At 43.0% G+C, this 21,598-nt stretch overlaps 1 protein-coding gene across 4 annotated transcripts in view; it reads right to left on the bottom strand.

The window, feature by feature from the left end:
- The window catches only part of SULT4A1 (sulfotransferase family 4A member 1), a 36,213-nt gene extending 15,076 nt beyond the window's left edge, over window positions 1-21,137 (bottom strand). The window contains exons 1-2 of one of the 4 annotated variants that reach the window (XM_068657098.1): window positions 20,788-20,925; window positions 20,535-20,696 (exon numbers count right to left, since the gene is read on the bottom strand). In XM_068657098.1, the coding sequence (XP_068513199.1) occupies window positions 20,535-20,622 (88 nt within the window). In that variant the 5' untranslated portion in view covers window positions 20,623-20,696; window positions 20,788-20,925. Of the gene's footprint in view, window positions 1-20,534; window positions 20,697-20,787 lie in introns of all 4 variants that reach the window. The other 3 variants (XM_068657107.1, XR_011089194.1, XM_068657089.1) reach the window with 3 other exon arrangements.
- Between the last annotated feature and the right edge of the window lie 461 nt (window positions 21,138-21,598).

Raw genomic sequence — 21,598 nt, forward strand, 5'->3', positions numbered from 1 at the left:
TTGAGAACTCTGATTTTGTTGTACTTGTCATCCTTTTCATTTATCCTCACCACAAACACAAGCCTCAGGTACAAAGTTATCAACCTGATTTCCTCCATGTAAAAAAAAAAAAAAAAAACTTGTTTAAAAAGAAAAAATAACTAAAAACATTTATATAAAATTATATATATACAACCTTTTCACATCTCCATTAGGATTAAGAACAACTCAGATCGAAATTACAGATATCAACAAAGCTGAACATTCGTTTGCTTTAGAAATGTTGGCTTAGCCTAGCAAGAGACAAATGGCAGCCCAAATTCCAGACCTAAATCCTAGGGCAGGATTTTCTACTCTGTTTTCTAGATGCCCGAGCCTACACTGGGGCTAACAAAGTTTATTAAATTTGCCACTGTGGAAGGTGAATGTGAGTCTTCTGTTGTTGCCCCTGACTTCCCATCTGGGTATAAAGCATATAGAAATGGTCTATTTAAACCAACTGACATAAACTGATGTCCGTGAAGTATGAGAACTGCCATTTTATGGGGTTGGACCTAGAGTAAATTGCTGAAAATTAGGTTTTCAAAAGAAATTATGTGAATTGGGTATTAAAGCTGATTTAATCCCTCTGATAATCCCTGTTTATCACAAAACCTGGGCAGATTGAAATGTTACAGAAAATTTCTTAGTAAAAGGGGCAATAATGACACTTGTTGGAGAGAAGAGGAAAGCTAAAGAAAATCAAAGAAAATAAAATAAAGGAAGCTAAAGAGAAAAAAAAAAAGTGCAGAGCTTACCTTTATACTCCCTAGATTTCTAGCCTGGCTGCCAACCATGATGCATTGTCACTTGAGGGCTCCTCACTTTTTAAGTGAAATTAAAGAAGCAGGTCACTAAGTGGAAAAGCTATCATTGATGTATATAAAGCCAAAGTTTTTTCTTGGAGCCAATCAGGGGATCTTGTGAATTCTCTAGTATTTTTCATCACCTTCTCCTTGTGTTTATGAATGCATGCACTTGTACTTGCATGCCTCACCTGGCATGGTACAGAAAGAGTGAACAGTCACAAACAGGATAAATCTGTCAGCCTTTGGGCATGAGGCACCAGATGCAACATTCGTAAGTACCCAGTGATTCTATTCTGCCTTCTTCTAACTGCTGCAAATCCACATTTCATCCTAGAAGACTACTGTCCCTGCTAACTCCAAGGTCATATTGCCAAAACAGATGTGAAACTCATTAATGCCTATCCAATTTCAACTAAAATGAACCTAGTCAGCAGAGGAACTTCAAAGTGCAAGTGCTGTACCCAAGAAACACTCTTCCCTGACAAGCTTTTCTGTTATGTCTATACAATGCCACGGGAGAAGCACTGTTCCAATTTATCATATAATATCTGGAAAGTGATGGAATGGGAAAACAGCAATAATAAGCTACTGCCAGAACCTGCAGGTTTTTAAGAGATCCTTTTAAGTTACCCATGAACCTATATTTCTACTCTGTATAAGGGCATGTACAAAAGAAACCGTACATCACAGCAGTTTGAAACTGTGCTAGTTGGGCTGTGCTGTCCTTTGCAGCCTAATGACATACAGAATCAAGACTCACTAAGAATCCTTCCACCCCACAAACACCCCTACAGAAACCCCTGCAATGAATGGGAACCCTCTTGCAAGGCCAGTGCCTCAGCAACACTAGCAATGTTAGTTCACAGTCGTAATGTCCCTGCTTATCAGTAAGTCTAACTGCTCCAGCAGCAACCAGACAGCATAGCAAGATAACCAGAACTTTGAAACACCTCCCAGTTATTCCTTTCTGTTTCTATACGTTATTTTCAACATGAAATACAGCCTCTGTAAGAGAGAGCATTATTTGTTTTGGGCAGATGTTCTCTGGCTCCTCTAAGTACCTTCTGGTCACTGGCACACTCACATGCAGCTATTGCACCTCACAGATTTCTTCCAAGTGAAGTGGCAGATACAAAGATGGATGCCTCCAGTGAAATTTTCCTTCCCTCCATTGTTTCTATTGTAGTTTATTTCAGTTTTCTCCCCCCTACTAACATGGGACAAGCCTGCAACTCAAAGATGTCAAAGTCTTTTGTATATTCTTTCTATTCATCCCTTGTAAGGAAAGTCATACTGAAAAACATAATAAATACTAATGTTAATATTAACAATTTTGTAGTACTCCCAATTGGTTGCACCTCATTTGATCTACCAGTGCTTGATCAAGTTTCAACTAATACAATGTAACAGACCCATTATGACTGATATGTGGATTTTTTTATAGCATTGGTAGACGTAGAGTGCTCATTAAAAATGAGGGCTGCAAAGCTGTTACAGATTGGTCTAGCAAGTGCTGTAAAACAATTCTCACACACAATTATAATTGCCTGCAAGCTCATTCCCCTTTCACTAATTTCAGTGTACATCTGCAGGTAAATATGGCAAATTCATCTTTGTCCTATAGCAGGGGAGGGAAAATCAGATTTTTCCATTAGAGGAAAATGAATAAAAACCATAAAAACCAACCATAAAAATCTCTCTTCTTCAAGTCCATATGTCCTTGTTCTCCTATACCTTGGAATTCCAACTGTCCTAAGAACATGGATTTTTATTTTTATCACTTAAAGTTTTAATAATAAAAATTATATGTAGACCTTGATATTCCAATTCTTCTGTTCCTAGATGAGACTCATGATTCAGAATGAAGGCTGAAATTATTATGTTTATATTGCCAATATTTTTGACTGCCTCATTATGGTGCTGATTTTCAGAAGGAACTGAATACTTATGCTGAGATTAATGCCCCCTTTACTTGGCCTAAATGACTCTAAATTCAGTATTCACTTGTCCAAGGAATCTGTGGAACATGAGGAAACTGAATCCAGATCCTGAAACTGATAGCAACAGCTTAAACATATTTGGATTTAAAACAAATGTTAACTGTACGATTTCCAATAACATTCAGTAAGTAGGGTCTTAGCTTTTTGGACTTATTAATCAGTTTAGTTTTCATTTAAGCTAATGGCTTTTAAAAACAGAACTAATAAGCTAAACTCTACTTGTCTTTCGCTAGACTTATATCAGAAAATACAGAACTGGGTCCATTGGGTCTGAGCTGTGTTTTGAATATACAGCACCAGAGGCTGTAAACCGTATTCTATAAAGTGTATTCTATTTGGAGCTAAGAGGTACTTTTATTTGGTTAAAAAAAAAAGCTATTGCTGAACTGTTTACACACATCTATTATCCTTAGAAGCATTACTACCATGTATAAGACCATATCCTAAAATAAAAATAAATGGTTACAAAACAGTGTTATTTTCAGTTCATGCAGTAGTACTGTTTTTAAAAGATGGCCCAAGTCCTAATTCTCCCTTACGTTAGGGCACTAACTACTCAAGCAAGTGTGGGATGAGAAATGCAGAATGAGCCAAGGTGCATCCCAGACCAGGCACCGACTGTAAAGGCTTCACCATTGCCAAAAGCAAGGCAGATGATGCAGTGTGTTCCACTCCTAACAACAGCAACAGGAGCAGCTCAGAAAAAGGCCTCCTTACACTAGTAACTGAAACATGCCAGGGCCTGTTCTCTGGGAGGACATGTTGGGCAGCCAAACTCGCATTCATAGAGATGAATTTCCCAAAACAAGACAGCCCCATCTGTAGCTTCCTGGAACCGTTCCCCGGCTCCAGCTACTTCCCACCCCATGCTAGGGAGCCTGCAGTCTGGGAAAGGGCTAACTCTGCCAGGGAACAGGCTAGCAACAAAGCTATGTTGATGACAGCCTGCCCCTGGTGGACCCTGTCTTCAGTTTACCAATGTAGACATGGAGAGCAGAAAACTAGATTGTCTATGTTCACTACTTTAGACTTCATAAAACCAGAAGATAAACAGCTTGGGTCACAAGCTCCCTAAAATCTCTATCCAAACGGTTATAAATGAAGTCTCAACTAATCTGAATTTAGTAATATTTATAAAAGAAATATTTATAAAAGGTATAAAAGGCAAGTAAACAGCGCTGGGTGTGTGGGGAGTCTACGCTCCACCAACACACACGCAGGAGCATCAAACATTCTAAATATATAGAACATTGATTTTACTTACTAAACCCGAATATGCCTATACAGTAAGAAAAGGTAACAAACAATCCTTTAAATTCCATGACTTAACAGTCTCCATTTTCCATTCCTTTTGAACAATAAGTCTCGCTTTAAGTTGTCAAGCAACTCGGCCTTCGGGCCTTATGTATCCTATTCTTCCTGTATCGACAAAAAACATATCAGTTTCCTTTTCAAGGCCAATAGGGCCTGGGTCAAAAGGCACTAGGGGGCATAACAGCAAAAGCCTTCGATGGCTGTAGCAGCAAAGGGGCCGATGGCTTAGTAATCGGTTCAGTAAAGGAGCCCGCAGCTAGTTCACTGTCTGGTAAACCACACGTTTATGATTGTGGCCCCACATGGCTCTTCAAGGCCTCAGAGATTGCTCGCCAGGTGCCGAGCAATCCCACTGCAACCTTGTCTTTTTTAGTTGCAGAGTCCCACACCTTGACCACAGTTTGGTCCCATATTTCAGGATCATAAACTGTCTGATTGTTAATAAGGAGAATAAGCTGAAAGGTTACCAGGACAGTCTTTGTTCCTAAGGATGTATTTCCCCATAATGCGCAACTGCTTACCAGCGAGGGGCAGTTGTGTGCGCAGGTCCGCTTCTCTCAACTTGAGCTTCTTTCCAGCTCCGGTGCACCTAATTTCCAGCGACTTTCAGTACAAGCTTCTTTGAGCTGTTTGCTGACTGGCCGAACCCATCTTCATGAGATGATCAGTGTGCCTGTTCCCATCCTGGTCTCTGTCTTGCTTGCCTGTTCATTTTCATTCCTTCTTTCTACTTCATAATTGATGACATAACTTCATCATATTTCCTTTTTTTTTTTTTTTTTTTTTTTTTTAATCTTGAGGGCAGACTCCCCTCTTATACCCTTCTCCCCACAGCAGTCCTTTTCAAAAAACAACTTTTCATTGGTCAAACAACTTTGCAAATAACAGCAACAGCAAACACCCAGAAACTTCCATGCCTTAACTGCTGGAGAACAAGCAACCCAAGACTGCATGGAGTCTCCTGAATCACCCTTTGTTCACTCTAAACTCTTTTACATTCCTGATGGCCTCATCGTTAAGAGTCTAATGTTATCTCAACCACGGGGTTTTCCAACCCCCATGGCCACATTCCCAAATCTCCCTCTTCTTTATTAATATCAACCATTTTCTCAACATGAATTACCACTCCATATATAACACAAACCATGGTTATGCCAATCCACTCCAACAGGCTGCAGACCACAAGGCAAAGGCCTCTTGCTGGGGACAGCTGGGGCAAAAAAATATTTCTCTATCCCTCTCAAATAAGCCATAACATCCTCACAGCCTCTGAACTACAGCACAGAGTAGGTGCATACTACCAGCACTACAAACCAAGAGACAGGTCCAGGTCCACAGATTGTTTTTTATCCCTAGATTTTGAGTAACAAGACAACACTGGTTTGTCTCTTTGCCTTTTGAATGATGAGTCAGGATTTATGCTCTCTAGCTTGTTCCCACATCCACGATTTTATCGTACCTAGGTGTTCCAGAATTTGTTACAGGTTCTTTACTGATAGCTGATACTGGTTGGTAGCTGAGAGGGGTGAAGGACTTTACTCATGGCCGTTCTCTTTAGGCCTTAGCTGGTCTGGTAAAATATGTCCCTGTCCATAGATGCTCCTGATGTCAGTACCAGATGACATCACCAATGGAGTAGCTTGTGTGAAGTTGTTCCAATTCACGTGAAACCACATCAGCTAAATTAACTTAAGGAGTTTATCTTTTTGGCATAAACTCACCAACCTAATTCTCCTTGAGATAAATGAGAATGCATTCACACAAAATGCTCTGCAGACATATCTTTAAGACAAACAGCAGCCTAAGGACACTAAAACCCTGCACTACTGCAGATGCTTTTAAAAGAGGTTGTCTACGCATATCCTTAGATTAATCCTCTCTTCCTGTTTCCACTCACCAAATAAAATATGCTGCCATGGCATAAGATAGCACAACACACACCTCGTTAAAACAAAAAGAAAAAAAAATTATGGTATAACATCTCTGGAAGGAATATTACATGTTGGGAATATGGAAATAACATCTAGATCAATTAAAGCTGCGGTCTTGCTTGGTGCCTTACTATCTGACAGACAGAATTACATCCCTCTTTGCCCTTTCCACACTTATTCAAGGTTGACTAGGCCTGAAGTAAACCTAGTCCATTCAGTTGTCACCTTCTTTCCCTGGACTTCTCTCTGAACATCCTACTTTGGGCATCCTCATGACACAATTCAGAGAAAAGAGCCCTTTTGTAACTGCAATGTGAGCACAGGATCATGCAGTCATGCCAAAGGGTAGGCCACCAGTAATTCATGGAGGAAAGACTGCTTTTATTGCTTTAATTTTATGCTACTGGGCAGATTCTGTCTCAAACATCTGGAAATTATCTGGCAAACTTTGTCCATATAAACTAGCAATGATAATTCTTCACAATGATGTGCCAATGGTGTACTACTAGACTTTCAAATCCTACTTTATCCCTGGAGCATACATAAGATACATGCACTTACCTCAATCTAACCTCAACTGTATCCCAACCCCTGCTTTCTCTGCAGTCCCACTCCCACAGTCTTTTAAGGCCTACATGAAAAAGATGACCAAACTGCAGCACTCATTACCCCAGCAAGCGCTCAACGTAATCTCCAGCAAAAAGTTCCCCCATGGCATCAAATTCACCTCCATTTTTACACAGGTGACACAACACTGTACCAAGGATAAGGCAGAAAAGAACACTGCTGTAACGACAAGTCATTGTTTGTTTGTTTTTTAAATCACCCTGAAGGACTTCCTCATGTTAATGGGAAGTCCTTAATTACCCTTAGCGCCACTGTTTTCTAGGTCAACTATATCACTTTGTCTTGTACTACAATGTTGTAATACAGACTGCAGCTAAAATACAGTGAAGGCAGGAGACAACAGGGCTTCTGTATCAGAAACTTGTGTTGAGGTTGTTCTCATACCATTAGTGGTGAATCTGTTTCACTTCCCCTATGGTAAACATATCTTGGAGGATGCCTGTCACCACTTGAAGTGCTTTGGTTGGCATTCAGACTTGTGTTGTTGTGGTTTAACCAGGCCGGCAGCTAAACACCACACAGCTGTTTGCTCACTCTCCCCCCTCCCTCTCTGGGATGGGGGAGAGAAACAGGAAAGCAAAGCCCGTGAGTTGAGATAAAGATAGTTTATTAAGAGGAAAATAATAATAACAATAATAATAATAATGATTATGATAATAGTACTAATAATAATAATGTGTACAAACAAGTGATGCACAATGCAATTGCTCACCACTTGCTGACCGATACCCAGCCCAACCCCGAGCAGTCCGGCCCCCTCCCCCAGCTAGCCACCCCTATATATTGTTTAGCATGATGTCAGATGGTATGGAATACCCCTTTGGCTAGTTTGGGTCAGCTGTCCTGGGTCTGTCCCCTCCCAGATCCTGCTGCACCTCCAGCCTGTCCGTTGGCAGGACAGAGCAAGAAGCTGAGACGTCCTTGGCTTGGTGTAAGCACTGCTCTGCAACAATTAAAACATCAGGGTGTTATCAGCACTCTTCTCATCTTCAGCCAAAACATAGCATTCTACCAGCTACTAGGAAGAAAATTAACTCTGTCTTAACTGAAACCAGGACAGTTGTGAACAGAAATGCAATTCTATGCCTCGGTTTCAATCCCTTCCAGGAAAATTGTTGGACAAAGCTTGCCTACACATTAATGTATATTTGCATATATTAGGTGGTTAAATCACAAGAAGGATAAAGATCTAATCGGGAGTACAAAAGGGGATCTGCCAATCTATCACCATGGGTTTTATCAGTATTGCTGCAAAATCCTTGAAGAGAGCACACTATTTCTGATAGGAAGTGCTGCTGATCCAACAGAAGCACTCACATTGATCATTTTTAATGTGCACTTCAACTACATATGCATAAAGCAATCCAATTTTAGCAATGCCTGTAGCAGTTCTGTGCTACTCTGGCAACCCTTATCAGCAGTAAACAGGCTTTTAACTGGATAGTTAACCTGGGTTTATGATTGCCTTGCATCAGCAGGACATTGCAAAAGCAGCCACTGTACTAGCAAATCTGGACTGCTGTGTGTATCTTCTGAACATGTGTCTCATCTCACCTGCTTCACATTTGTCTCATTTTGTTGGCTTGGATGAATTTATTACTCACATATTTGGACACAGTGAAGGGCTAATTCTGCACCCTTGTCTGTACCCCATATGGTGATCTAATGTTATTATACATCATACGGAACTTGCAGCCTTATAAAGGATGATGGCCTTCACATCCTGCACTATAAATGGTGGGTGGGTAAAAGCACATGAAATTAGCTTGCGTTTTTTTAAATTATAGATGTACTTTGGCATTTAGTAATAAAAACCTCTCGGTAGTTGGTTCTCCGCTGCTCCTCCTTTCACTTTATATCCTCTGCTATCTCAGCCACTGCCTCAGACTTAGCTAGCTAAACATTTCTTACACGCTTTCTGCCTCTGGTATGCTTCCTTTCTGCCATTTCTCAGTACCATGCATTTTCCTCACAATGGGTCTCATAAGCCTATAGTCCCATTTGACCAAAATGTTATAAATGAATGTTTCCTCTGACATGCCATGTGTGTCTATGCACATATAGAGCAAAACATTCTTCTTGCTACTGAATCTGCAATATGTTACAGGATTAACATATAACATAAATGGTTTGTTTGGTCTGTATCAGTTTGTAAAGGACTTTGGTATAGAGAACCCTAATTATTTCAGCTCTTAAGCCACATCTCTCCAGATTCTCCAAAGTGTTACTGAAATTTTGCATGGGCTGAAAGTGATTAGATGCTGGGTGCTTCATGTTATTAATCCTTTGTTTGTTGCTCCCTTCCACCAAGCTAAAAAACAAAAACATTCCCATATAAAGGTATTATTATGTGCTCAGCTCTAATACCTAGATGCTTGATTCAAATTTAGAGCTATAATTTGCTAGTTTATCTACAAAAATATAGATGGTAGATGATACCTTTTCTCTAAGAGAATTTCTAGTCATTTTACATGAAACAAATTCTGTCAGAGATGAAATACATCCATATGCCTTCAATGGAAAATGCAGACAAAATGCTTAAATAACTTGTCCAAGATCAGAGAATCTGTAGCAAAGAAATCATACCAAATGTCCAGCATACAAAACTTGCATCGCTTCTGAAGCAGCACTGATGGGACAATGCAGGCAGTAGTTTCTTCTCTCCGATATAGGGTGTTCAGTTTAGTAGGAATTTAAAGAAGAAATAAGTCATTTAATAAAAGACTGCATAATAAGAATGAAGAATCACTTGTGCTTAATCTAATTCAGTCTAATGTTCAAGCATTTTGCTTTACTTCATTAACATATTCACTATGAAAGATGAACATTAACATGAAATGAGAATGAGTTGGGTTTAGCTGATTTACATTATTTTCTAATTCTTTAGTCTTTAAGGTCATTATCATCTATCTAACCCAGTCAATACTGATTTCACATATGGGGAGAAGGTGAGCAGGCTGAGGAGCATTAGGGATTCAGAGAAGGAGGTCAGCTGGTGGGATCACTCTCTTACCATCCCTGAGACAGAAGCGACAGCACAAGAAATTAAGGATCTCCTACTCTCTCACCACCACGCAGTAGAAGGGGACTTAAGAGATGGGGAAATGGAAGCAGGTTTCTGTTCTGGGTGGCTGGTGAATCCCTCTCCGCTACCTCACCTTCCCAGGTGTTTTTACTCTACTAGATATTAGGACAGGCAAATGATGATGTGGATGAAGGTCAGTCCAGGTTAGAGGGATCACCTAGGGCAAGTCAACCTACCCCCAGTATCATGACCACCTCTGTCACAAGAAAAAGAAAGGTTGTTGTCATAGGTGACAACAACCCCTTTATGAGGGGAACAGACGGCCCCATATGCCAACTGGACCCGACCCATAGGGAAGTCTGCTGCCTCCCCAGGGCCTGCGTAAGAGTCATTACTAGAAAACACTAGCCCGGTATGGCCCTCTGATTACTATCCATTATAGTTTTTTTCATGTCAGCAACGAGAAGTTTTTTCATGTAGCAATGTAGCAAAAAGAAGTCCAAGGACAATCACAAGGGACTTAGGGCCTTGAGGCAATTAGTTAAAGGATCAGGCACACAGCTAGTGTTTTCTTCTATCCCTCCAGTACCAGAGAGCAACACTAAAAGGATTAGGCAGACCTAATATGTAGATCCACGGCTGGTGTCACCATCAGAAGTTGGGGAGTTTTTGATCATGTGATAGTCTGCATAACACCAGGCCTGCTGGTGCCTGACAGACCACACCCTTCTAAGAGGGTGAAAAGGATGTTTACTCAACAGTCAGCAGGGCTGAGTTTAAACTAGTTTTGAAAGGGGAAATGGACAAAAACAGGCTTCTGGTGATAAGCTACAGTACAGCTTAAACAAAACAAAGTGTGGGGTACAGTGAAGCAAATTTGAAATAATTCTACACAAATGCACGCAGCCTGAGGGACAAGCAAGAGGAACTAGAAGCCTTGGCTCTGTCCCAAACATGGTGGGAAGTCATGTGACTGGTGTGTTACAACAGACAGTTACAGGCTCTTCAGACAGGACAGGCAGGGCAGAAGAGGCAGGGGGCTGGCACTATATGTAATGGAGGGCTGGGCTGTACAGAGCTTGCCATTGGTGATGACAACATAGTTGAGAGCCTCAGGGTAAGAATTAAGGGACAAAATAGTAAAGCAGATGCCCCTGTGGAAGTCTACTACAGACCACCCTGCCAGGATGACAACACTGATGAATTATTCTTTAATGACACCTCTAGATCAGCCACCCTTGTCCTTATGAGTGACTTTAACTTGTCAGATATTAGCTGGGAATACTACACAGCTGATACAAACATCCAGGAGATTCCTAAAACACCCTGATGATAACTTCTTGGCACAGGTACTAAGGGAGCCAACCAGGAAAGGTGTCCTCCTTGATTTGTTGCTTATAAAAAGAGAGGGTCTCATGGGTGAAGAGGCAGTTGGTGGCTGTCTTGGCTGTAGTAACCATGAAGTAGTTGAGTTTAAAATCTTTGGTGATAGGAAGAAAACTGCCATGAAAACTTGAACCCTGGACATGGGAAGAGCAGACTTCAGGCTCTGCATGGAACTAGTTAGTAACATCCCACAGGCAACTGCTTTTGAAACTATTGAGATCCACCAATGACGGTCACTTTCTAAGTACAACTCCTTGAGAGCACAGGAACAGACAATCCCAAAATATCAAAGTCAAGCAGGTGGGGCACAAGACTGGCCTGGCCTAGCTGGATCTTTTCCTAGAGCTTAGGCAGAAAAAGAAAGTGTATGGCCACTGGAAACAAGGTCAGGCGACATGGGAGGACTACAGGGATGCTGCTTGCATTGTAGAGAAAAAATTTACACAGCCAAAGCTCAGAGTTGAAGTTGGCCAGTATCGTGGAGGACAATAAAAAGAGCCTTTTAAAATACGTTAACAGTAAAAGGAGAACCAGAGATAACATTTGTCTATTACTTGATAAGAATGGTCACCTCACAAACAGGGACATAGACAAGGCAGAGACATTTAATGCCTTCTTCAATTCTGTCTCCGGTACCAACGATGGTAGGACCATGATTGCAGGAATGATAAACTCCCAACGAGCCCCAAACTTGTGCAGGATCTGCTGCTCCAGCTGGATGCATGCAAGTTTTTGTCCTCTTCCCTGAGTCTTCTTTCACAAAGCAAGTCACTTGAGTTTTGCACTACTTCACAGTAGGGAAGCAATTATGCTAGAGACCCAGCAATACCTAATAGGTATTAGGTAACTAGAGAATTCTTCCTCTTCTGAACCACTGGTTCTTTCTCTAGTAAGACCTCTTCACTGTCTTGATAAATGACTCATAAGAGAAAAATGAGAAAAACACTGCTAGCTAGATAACAAAAACAAGTTTTCCTAATGACAGATCTTTCCTCACCACCTTTAGTTCCTGCTTTATGCATGTAAGGACATATTCAATTTTACTCCCACTGAAATCAAGCCAAACGCATCAGTGGCAAACATCTCATTGTCTTCAATTCCTTGTTATTTGACATTTTTATTTATCATTTCTTTGCCTAGTAATAGTTAGGATTGAGTCAATACCAGATGATATTTTGAGCTATACATAAATAAAACAAAAGATAATCCCATTTCAAAAGGGTTTTCAAAGCACAGGAACCCAATGGCCCTGACCCCTACAAATAATTGTTTATAGGTCTTGCTTTCCTGTACCTGGGTGGTCCTCAATGGAGTGCACTTAAGAAGCAGTGTATTTACTCTTTTAATTGTTGGAAAGAATAAGGCTTCAGTCACCAAAAACCAAGAGCATGAAATCAAATTCAAATGTACCCTATATATCAGTCCCTATGACAGCTCACAGAACACTTCGCCATCACCTAGTGCAGTTTGCTGACTCCTTTTTGTTTGTGCTAGAAGTCCATTCTTTCTGACTAGCTGAAGTAGAACTGAAGTACACTCATACCACATAAAAGAGGTTGGATATCTGAGTTTTACAAATTACTTAAAATAAGGAGAAACTGAAAAAATGACAGGATTAGAAAAGAGAAAAAGTTAAGTACCACCATTCTTACTTCCAAAATATTAACTTGTTCATGAAACTAACAGGCATGGTATCATTGTAAGTCACAGGGAAGAGCTTGTAAGCATGCATAATGTTGCCTTACAAAACAGAGGACAAAGGAAAAAAATCCCAAATGTATTTTGTGTAAAAAATCTCTCAATTTTTAAGCCAACCTCATGATTTCTCAAGGCATGTCTCTGGGCCAGTAACACTTGAATTCACTCCTAAAAGATAAACCAATTAAAAACAAATTGATTAAACTCAAGTGACCAAAATCCTGCATAGAGAATAGGACTATAAATCCAGAATAGCAGAATATGGCTATTCTGCAAGATAAGAAACTGTTGTCAAAAAAATGTAACAACAAAACTCTTCCCAAGAGTTCCTTATGAGAACACTGGAAATTAAGCCAAATCAATCAACTTAACACACAAAACATCCATGTGGATGGCCTTGTTCCCTGAGGAGCCCTACTTCAACAGCATAAGGCTTTCTTAAACCTGCTATTAACCAGGGTAAACCTCTGCTACCCACTGCAGCTGACACATCGCTGTCTGACAGCTCCCAGCCCAGAAACGCCCACAGACTGGACATATCCTTGGGCAACCTTTCAGCCTGATTCTCATCTTGTTTTTGTCTGCACAAATCAGGACTGTCAGCAGTGTTGGCCCTGTGTATGTCTGGGTCAGTGTGAAGAATCTGATTCCTTGTGCCCATGCTTATCAGTCTGCCACACCATGCAGGGGCAACTGGAATGCGTTTGCCAGCAAGGCAGCAACAGAGGTACCTCAAAAAAGTACAACTTACCAAGCCACATCTGGGATATGCTAATGGGCAGGTAAGAGGACACAAACACTCTGATTCCCTGACATAATACAATCACTGCAGCTTTGTGCAGACCTGCCACCTACTCACTGATTGCTATGTCAGGTCAGTGCAGATACATTAGCTAGTGAGTTAGATATCCACAGAGTGCAGGACACCCCTACAAGCACAGCTCACATGCAGCTATGTAAACCTAGCCAAGCGATAATGCTCTTTATATTGAAGGGTGTAACATCCCTGCCAAGAAATCACATAATCTGAGGACAACAAGAAGGATGGGATTGGAGAAGACGAAGCACAATTTCCACAGTCATTTGGTATAACTTCTACAGTATATTTACTAAAGACATTTTTCCCCTGTATTTTATAATACAGTCCCACAGACAATTGAAACTGGTCAGAAGGTGAAGGGGAAGAAACAACTGCCTAGAAATAAGAAGTCCTTGAATGAATTTCACAGCCAAAGAAAAGCACATGCATCTCAATCCCCAATGGTTCAAGCCTCCTTTTGCCTGAAGCACTCCCTTTGCGTGAGTGCTGAGTCTGATACAAATAATATTCTAGATGTTGATGAACAGATGTCTGTTGATTTTACGAGGAAAATCAGACAAGCAAAGGAAAGTGAGGATTACACTGAAACTTCCATGTCTGGTTCACAACCCAGAAGCTTCTTCCACTGCTCTAACTGTCTAAGGATCAAAGAACTGTTTTCCCTACAACAAAAGAAAAAACATGAGGCACATGGAAGGAATAACAGATTACAGTACAAGGGAAATGGAAGAATGCAGACAGAGCCCCAGGACATGGCAGGGAAAGGGGACGGACAGAACAATAAACAAAGCTCCTTCCAGCCAGGGAGGGAGGATGGGAGGGATACCACTGTCCCAGCAAGAGGTGTTAGATTCAGGAGCACTGGAAATAGAAGAGGATAAGAGACTGGCATGCCTGCAGTGGGAGAGGTATACACAACAGGAGGAGGCACAAAACCCATGATGTACACAACAGGAGGAGGCACAAAACCCATGATGCATGCAATGCACTTTTATCAGCAGGCACAACACGAAGCAAGACTTTCTTCTGTACGTACAGAATCTTTTATGCAAATAAAATAATGGCAAGCTCAAACAAACCTTCTCCAGTTCATTTCATACAAGACTGAAGGTAAGTGTTAAGAAAGAATTTGAAAAATGAGAACTCAATGAATGAACACACAGGAAAGCTGTCCTTGAGCTGATGTGCAAATTTACTGTTGGTACTTCATTAAGCCTAAGGCCTAAAGTCAGCCATCATATTCCCTACAAGCTATTGGGTAGTTACTGAAATCCAATGCTGCAAAAAAAATCCAAAATGTCGTCTATAAAAAGACAGGCCTACAGACAGCTGAAGGCCATATCCAGCACTCCATTTCACAGCGGACAACAGATCAGAGAGCAAGAGTTCTCATAAACTGACTGGACTTAAAGCTGGTATTTGCCCAGCAACTGACATTTTCCCACACAGAACTCCAGAACATTATTTGGCAAAATAATTGAAATTGGAGAGACAGCTCTGCTATTAATGTAAATAGCTCACTTTAACAAATTAACAGTTTTGCAAAAAGGTATTAATTTGTGGGCTTTGACCCAGGAACATTAAATGCACACTGATGCAGAACAGGTACAAGAGGGTATTAAGAAAGCTTGCCACTGCACATCAGTTATGATTAAAGCAAACAGAAAGATCTACAGTCAAGGGTTAGCATCATAAGCCACAGCACAATACCTAAGTGAACCTGGAGTCAGTACTATACTTTAGGTGCTGAATTAATTCCACTGAAATCGTTGACCTTAGCAGACAGATAGTCTAACTCTTGGCATGGTGACTGGGGAAATAGCATGGAAGAATTTGCTTGTTCACTAATTCTGTAGTTTATTACGTTCATAGAGAATAATTCCAATTTCCACCTAGGGTACAAAACCCCCGCAGTATGAGAGGGTTCCAGGAAAGTTATGACAGAGGTAGAACGTGCTTCTTCCCTAACTTACCTGTGAACCAAACTGTTGTGTGGGCTCCAATTATTTAATGCTATATAGAATAGTATTACTATACACTTGTAGTTACCATAAATCTCATTGCACCCTGCTTGCCGAGGCTCCGGGGCAGAAGCGTTCTGCAGTAGAGCGGGAGATCGGACAGGCAGGGCTAATTTGTCCGGCACCGAGCCCGCTCGAGACAGCCACCAGGACGCGGCAGCCCTCGCGAGAGAGGTGAATGAGGCGAGAATGGGGCGTAGGCGGAGCCAGGAGCGCCCCCTCCCCGGCCGTTCAAAAGCTGCCCCTAGGGAGTGCTGGGAACAGGACGGGCAAACAGTGCGTGGCACGTCAGAAGGGAGTGGCGCAGCAGTTAGCGCGGCAGTTCGCGCAGGAAGGGCAGAGCGTTCCCCCCGCCCATACGAACACCTCCTCTAACGGCGGCTTACCGCTAGCTCAGCTGCAATGGTGTACACCAGGCACAGCGCTCTCTTCAAGTCTGTACACACCCAGACTTGACTGCCCACTAAAAAATGCGGCAGTTCAGGTCTCCCGGTGCAGGGAGTGCCTGACCCTGTTGCTACCACCTGCGGGGGGCACAGAGACTGTGTGCGTGAGGTGCGAGCAGGTGGATGACCTGGTTCAGCTCGTGGCAGAACTCAAGGAGGAGGTCAAGAGGTTGAGGGATATCAGGGAGTGTGAGCGGGAGATAGACTGGTGGAGCAACTCCCTGCAGGGCCTGAAGGACAGGTGCCGGGCTGAGACACCCCAAATGGGGTGGACCCCGTGCCCTGTTGCTGTTGGGCAGAGGGAGAGGACCTAGGAGTTGAGGAGGAATGGAAACAGGTCCCTGCTCGACCTCGCAGGCAATGCCCCCCCCCCCCAGCCCTACCTTACCAGGTGCCCTTACACAACAGGTTTGAGGCCCTGGAGCTTGAGAGACCGGTAGCTGAGGAAGAGGTACAAAGTCTACCCAGGAGGATGCCTAGGGTGAGGAAGTCGACTCCATGCCTCAGGACTGCCTCCACCAAGAAAGACAGGAGGGTTATTGTTGTGGGAGACTCCCTTCTCAGGGGAACAGAGGAACCTATTTGTCAGCCTGACCTTACCCATAGGGAAGTCTGCTGCCTCCCTGGGGCCAGGGTCAGGGACATTGCCAGAAAGCTTCCCAACCTGGTTTGCCCCTCTGGCTATTATCCTCTTTTAATAGTCCAGGCTAGCAGTGATGACATTGAAGAGAGAAGCCTGAAGACCATCAAACGGGACTTTAGGGGACTGGGACGGCTAGTGGATGGAGCGGGAGTACAGGTGGTGTTTTAGTCCATCCCTACGGTGGCAGGGAGGGGTACAGAGAGGACACGGGAAGTCCACCTGATAAACACGTGGCTCAGAGGCTGGTGCCAACACAGAAATTTAGGTTATTTTGACCATGGGGCGCTTTACTCAGCACCTGGCCTGATGGCCACAGATGGGTCCCTATCTCTAAGGGAAAAACGCATCCTAGGCCAAGAGCTGGTGGGGCTCATTGAGGGGGCTTAAGCATACTGGCATATGCTTCATTGGGTTAAAAACTGGCTGGGTGGCCAGGCCCAAAGAGTCATGGTGAATGGAGTCAAATCCAGTTGGAGGCCGGTCACTAGTGGGGTCCCCCAGGGCTCAGTCCTCTTTAATATCTTTATCGATGATCTGGATGAGGGGATCAAGTGCACCCCCAGTAAGTTTGCAGATGACACCAAGTTAGGTGCGTGTGTCAATCTGCTCGAGGGTAGGAAGGCTCTGCAGGAGGATCTGGATAGGCTGCACCGATGGGCTGAGGTCAACTGTATGAAGTTCAACAAGGCCAAGTGTTGGGTCCTGCACCTGGGGCGCAATAACCCCAAGCAGAGCTACAGGCTGGGAGATGAGTGGTTGGAGAGCTGCCAGGCAGAGAAGGACCTAGGAGTAATGGTGGACAGTCAGCTGAATATGAGCCAGCAGTGTGCTCAGGTGGCCAAGAAGGCCAACAGCATCTTGGCTTGTATAAGAAGCAGGGTGGCCAGCAGGGCTAGGGAGGTGATCGTCCCTCTGTACTCTGTTCTGGTGAGGCCGCACCTCGAGTACTGTGTTCAGTTTTGGACCCCTCACTACAAGAAGGACATCGAGGTGCTCGAGCGAGTCCAGAGAAGGGCGAGAAGCTAGTGAGGGGTCTGGAGAACAAGTCTTATGAGGAATGGCTGAGGGAGCTGGAGTTGTTCAGCCTGGAGAAAAGGAGGCTCAGGGGTGACCTTATTGCTCTTTACAGATACCTTAAAGGAGGCTGTAGTGAGGTGGGGGTTGGTCTATTCTCCCACATGCCTGGCAACAGGATGAGGGGGAACAGGCTAAAGTTTGGATATTAGGAAGAACTTTACTGAGAGGGTTGTGAGGCATTGGAATGGGCTGCCCAGGGAAATGGTGGAGTCACTATCCCTGGAGGTCTTTAAAAGACATTTAGATGTTGAACTTAACGATATGGTTTAGTGGAGGACTTGTTAGTATTAAGTCAGAGGTTGTACTCGATGATCTTGAGGTCCCTTCCAACCTAGACAATTCTGTGATTCTGCTCAGCCTGCCCATTTTACACTACAAACTTGCATGAAAGATGAAATGATCTTTATCTTTGACTTGATCTTTTCAACAGAGCAGAAGCCCACCTGATTTTAAATTATGTACCATGACAAAAAAGGGTTTCTGTAATTAGTCCTACTAATATACATATGTAAAAAGCATACACGCACACTGACATATTTACACATCTGTTTAAATGAGTCTCTGGGTTTTAGGCACAAACTCATCCTAGTCCAGCAGCTACCAAAGTTGTTACCATTGATTGGATGCAGGTGTTAGGATCAAAGATGTAAGGAGTATCATTATTTAAGCATCTCTCAGTGGAAATCACATTAAAGCAGAGTCATCTTCCATTAGGCTTATTGCATTACTCCCAGTAAGGCCACTGGTACATTCAGTTTTCAACCATTATTGGAGCAGCTTTTTCCTGGATCGCTCCCAATTTGTCAATATCCATAACTATTTCCAAGCAATGTCTCCATCTCATGTTTAGAGCAGAAGCATCACCTAGTGCACAGCATGTCTTCAAAATGGCATACATACTTCTACATCAGTCACTAGAAATACTGAAGCAGTCGTGATACCCCCACCTCCCGGAAACACAGACTGTAAGCCACTTGTGTATTTTCTTTGCCAGATAAACCAACACATGGTCAAAAGCTACTGATGGAGCCTTTTGGTATTAAATTATGGGACAGGGCTCAGTAGGAGCTAGAAACACTTGCCTCTCACATCTAGAAGAAGGGCTCGTTTGTATATTTCTTCCACAATTCGTACAGATGGAAAGGTGGTGAAACAATGAACATGATTTCCTTTCATAAAACTATTCCATTAGACCTATCTGAAATTAGTGTATTTTTCTCTTCCTAAATTTGTTGTCAAAAATACTCTTGAAATTTTGTTCAAATGTAATTTATTAACAGAAACTAGGTCCCAAGCATGTTTTACATCTGAAGATTCCCCAAGAATGCCAAGGTATTTCATCCCTGTTAACTACATTTTGTGCACAAAACATGTTTTGTAAAACTATTTTTTCCATTATGAGAATTCTGATCAGCTCCAGTTAACAGAAAAATCTGTCAATGCTGCTGAGAGACAGGAGGATGAAGCTGTAGTTAAGGTAATGGAGAAGAGCATGCGGTTCTGGATTCAGTTTCTGGCTTTGATGTAGACTTCCTCTGTGACCTTGGGTAAATCAATGGAAACCACATTCAGGTTGTCTAATTTCTAGTGAAAGGACTGTCCCTAGTTAGCAGACCCTTTCACAGTTGATTCTTTCGCAGTTGATTCAGAAACCCTAAATAAGGCACCAAGCCATAAGCCATGTAGGATCAATGGACAAAGCACGTTCCAAGGGTTTCAGAAGACCTCAGACCACCCAAAGGTGGTCTGTTGTCTCCTGGAGCTTGCAGACATTATGACTGTGTTTTAAAGTCTATTGCTGTGACATGAACAGACTCAGGACCCATCCTAAATATTATCTGTCCTAGCAAGTAAAATACTACGGCACCTATTTTATTGTGAGGTGAGGCTGCCCCTCCAGTTCCTCCACACAACCCTGTACCTCCAGCTTCGGTGGTCCAGTTCTGCATCTCCCTTTTCGTCAGCTTTCACACTGTTAGTAAACCCTCCTATAGTAAGGCACTGCCACTAGCTTTGTTAAGTGAGCAGTTACTTGTCACTGACCTTAGCTGGGGCTATGTGAGACCTTCTATATTCACAAAATAATAGCAAATTACATATGATTATGCAAGTTGGCTTTCCATGGCCAACTGTATAGCCACCAAAACTAAACTATTCCCAGGTGACGTATTAACAGCTATTTTGTGCCTGGCTGCTAGAAACTGAGGTTAGGTGAGGATATTTAGCAATCTGTCAGTGCAAGGTTGGGGTGCTGTATTAACAGACGTGCCCAGATTCACAAAAATAAAACCTTAAAACTGAAATAATTAAATTGTGTGCTTCCTGTATGCTATATAAGTCTTTACAAGAACAATAAGGATGCAGCTGCCTGGTCCTAATCCTAGCATTCTCAGGGCCATTTGCCAGCCTACAAACTAGCCCTATCCTCTCTAATACATGCATTTGTCAAGCTCTAGGTTGTCTTTAATAGCATAATTTTTAGCTAAATGTTAAAAAAAAATATTTAAAACTCCTTGAGAAATGGCGTCGCAACAGATGCTGCTTTTTTGAAAATGCATTTGTGCAGACTGAGGAGAAAGAGCAAAGAACCCTTAATACAGCGAAATAATAGCTAGTCAGTAAGCTGTGATACTGAAACATTTCACAAGGGCAATTACAGAGCTAATATCTGTGATCTCCACTGGACTTTGAATTTTCTAGAAAGCGATCATCCTGTTACCTGGAAAGAACCTCACTCCAGAAAGGGCTTCCGCAAGAATCCTTTGTGTTTGCTGCTGGTTTGCTTGGCCGCCTCGCCGAGCTACCATACTGCCGCCTCCGTGCGGTCAGCACCGCATCCCCCCGCACCACTTTTAGGCGTTTCTGCACAGGAATCCAGGAGCTGGCAGCAGACACCCCGGCGGCGTAAGGCCGTGCCGGCGGCAGCGCAGAGTGCCCGGGCACACGTCCCCGGGGGACTGCCGCCCGCCTACCTGACTTAGGATAGGTGACGATCCAGACGTCGCTGTCCCTCACCGGGAAGTTAGCGATCTCCTCCATCTTCCCCCGGCAGAAGGGCGGCAGCCGCACCCCATTGTACTCGAAGTACTTGCTCTCGAACTCCCCCGGCGTGCTGGGGGTCTCGGCTTCACTCTCCGCCATCCTCGGCCTGGCCGACGGAGAGGGAAGAGACCGGAGGTGGGGGGGGGGAGGGGTGATGTGCGGGAGCGCCCGGTTGCGGCGGATGAAGCGAGGATCAGCCTCGGACCCCCAACACGCCTCCGCCCGTCCGCGCGCCCGCACGGCGAAGGGGGAGCGCGCGCGGTGATGTCATGCGCGGCGCCGCCAACAGCCGCCAAACGCCTGTGGGTTATCACCCAGGCGCTGCTGTTCAGGGTATTTAAGGCCTGCTGGCACCTGACAGGAAAGTATGAAAGGTCTAGCCATCAGTTAAACTACATTAAAGAAATCAGGAGAATTTTAGCTGTTTTGTCTGTTATAGATTAAAAGCCAGCAGTTCAATACACTTAGGCCTCTGTTAGTTCCAGGAAGGTTAGTAAAGAATTTTTATTTGCTTCTTTTAATGGTTGTTTGGCTGTGTGTATGCTTCTAAAGTGATATTAAAGTATAACATTCTTTGAAAGTTTCAAATACAAGGTGTCTACAATAAATATAAACTTCAAAAAACAACAACACATAAACAGGAAATTTGGGGAGGAGGGGGCAATTGCATAAACAAATGCAGTTCTGAGGGAGTAAAATATAGCTAACTTCAGGTTAATGTATTAAATTGTGAAGAACAAC

This window comes from Anas acuta, chromosome 1, assembly GCF_963932015.1.
Source record: "Anas acuta chromosome 1, bAnaAcu1.1, whole genome shotgun sequence".
Taxonomy (NCBI): domain Eukaryota; kingdom Metazoa; phylum Chordata; class Aves; order Anseriformes; family Anatidae; genus Anas; species Anas acuta.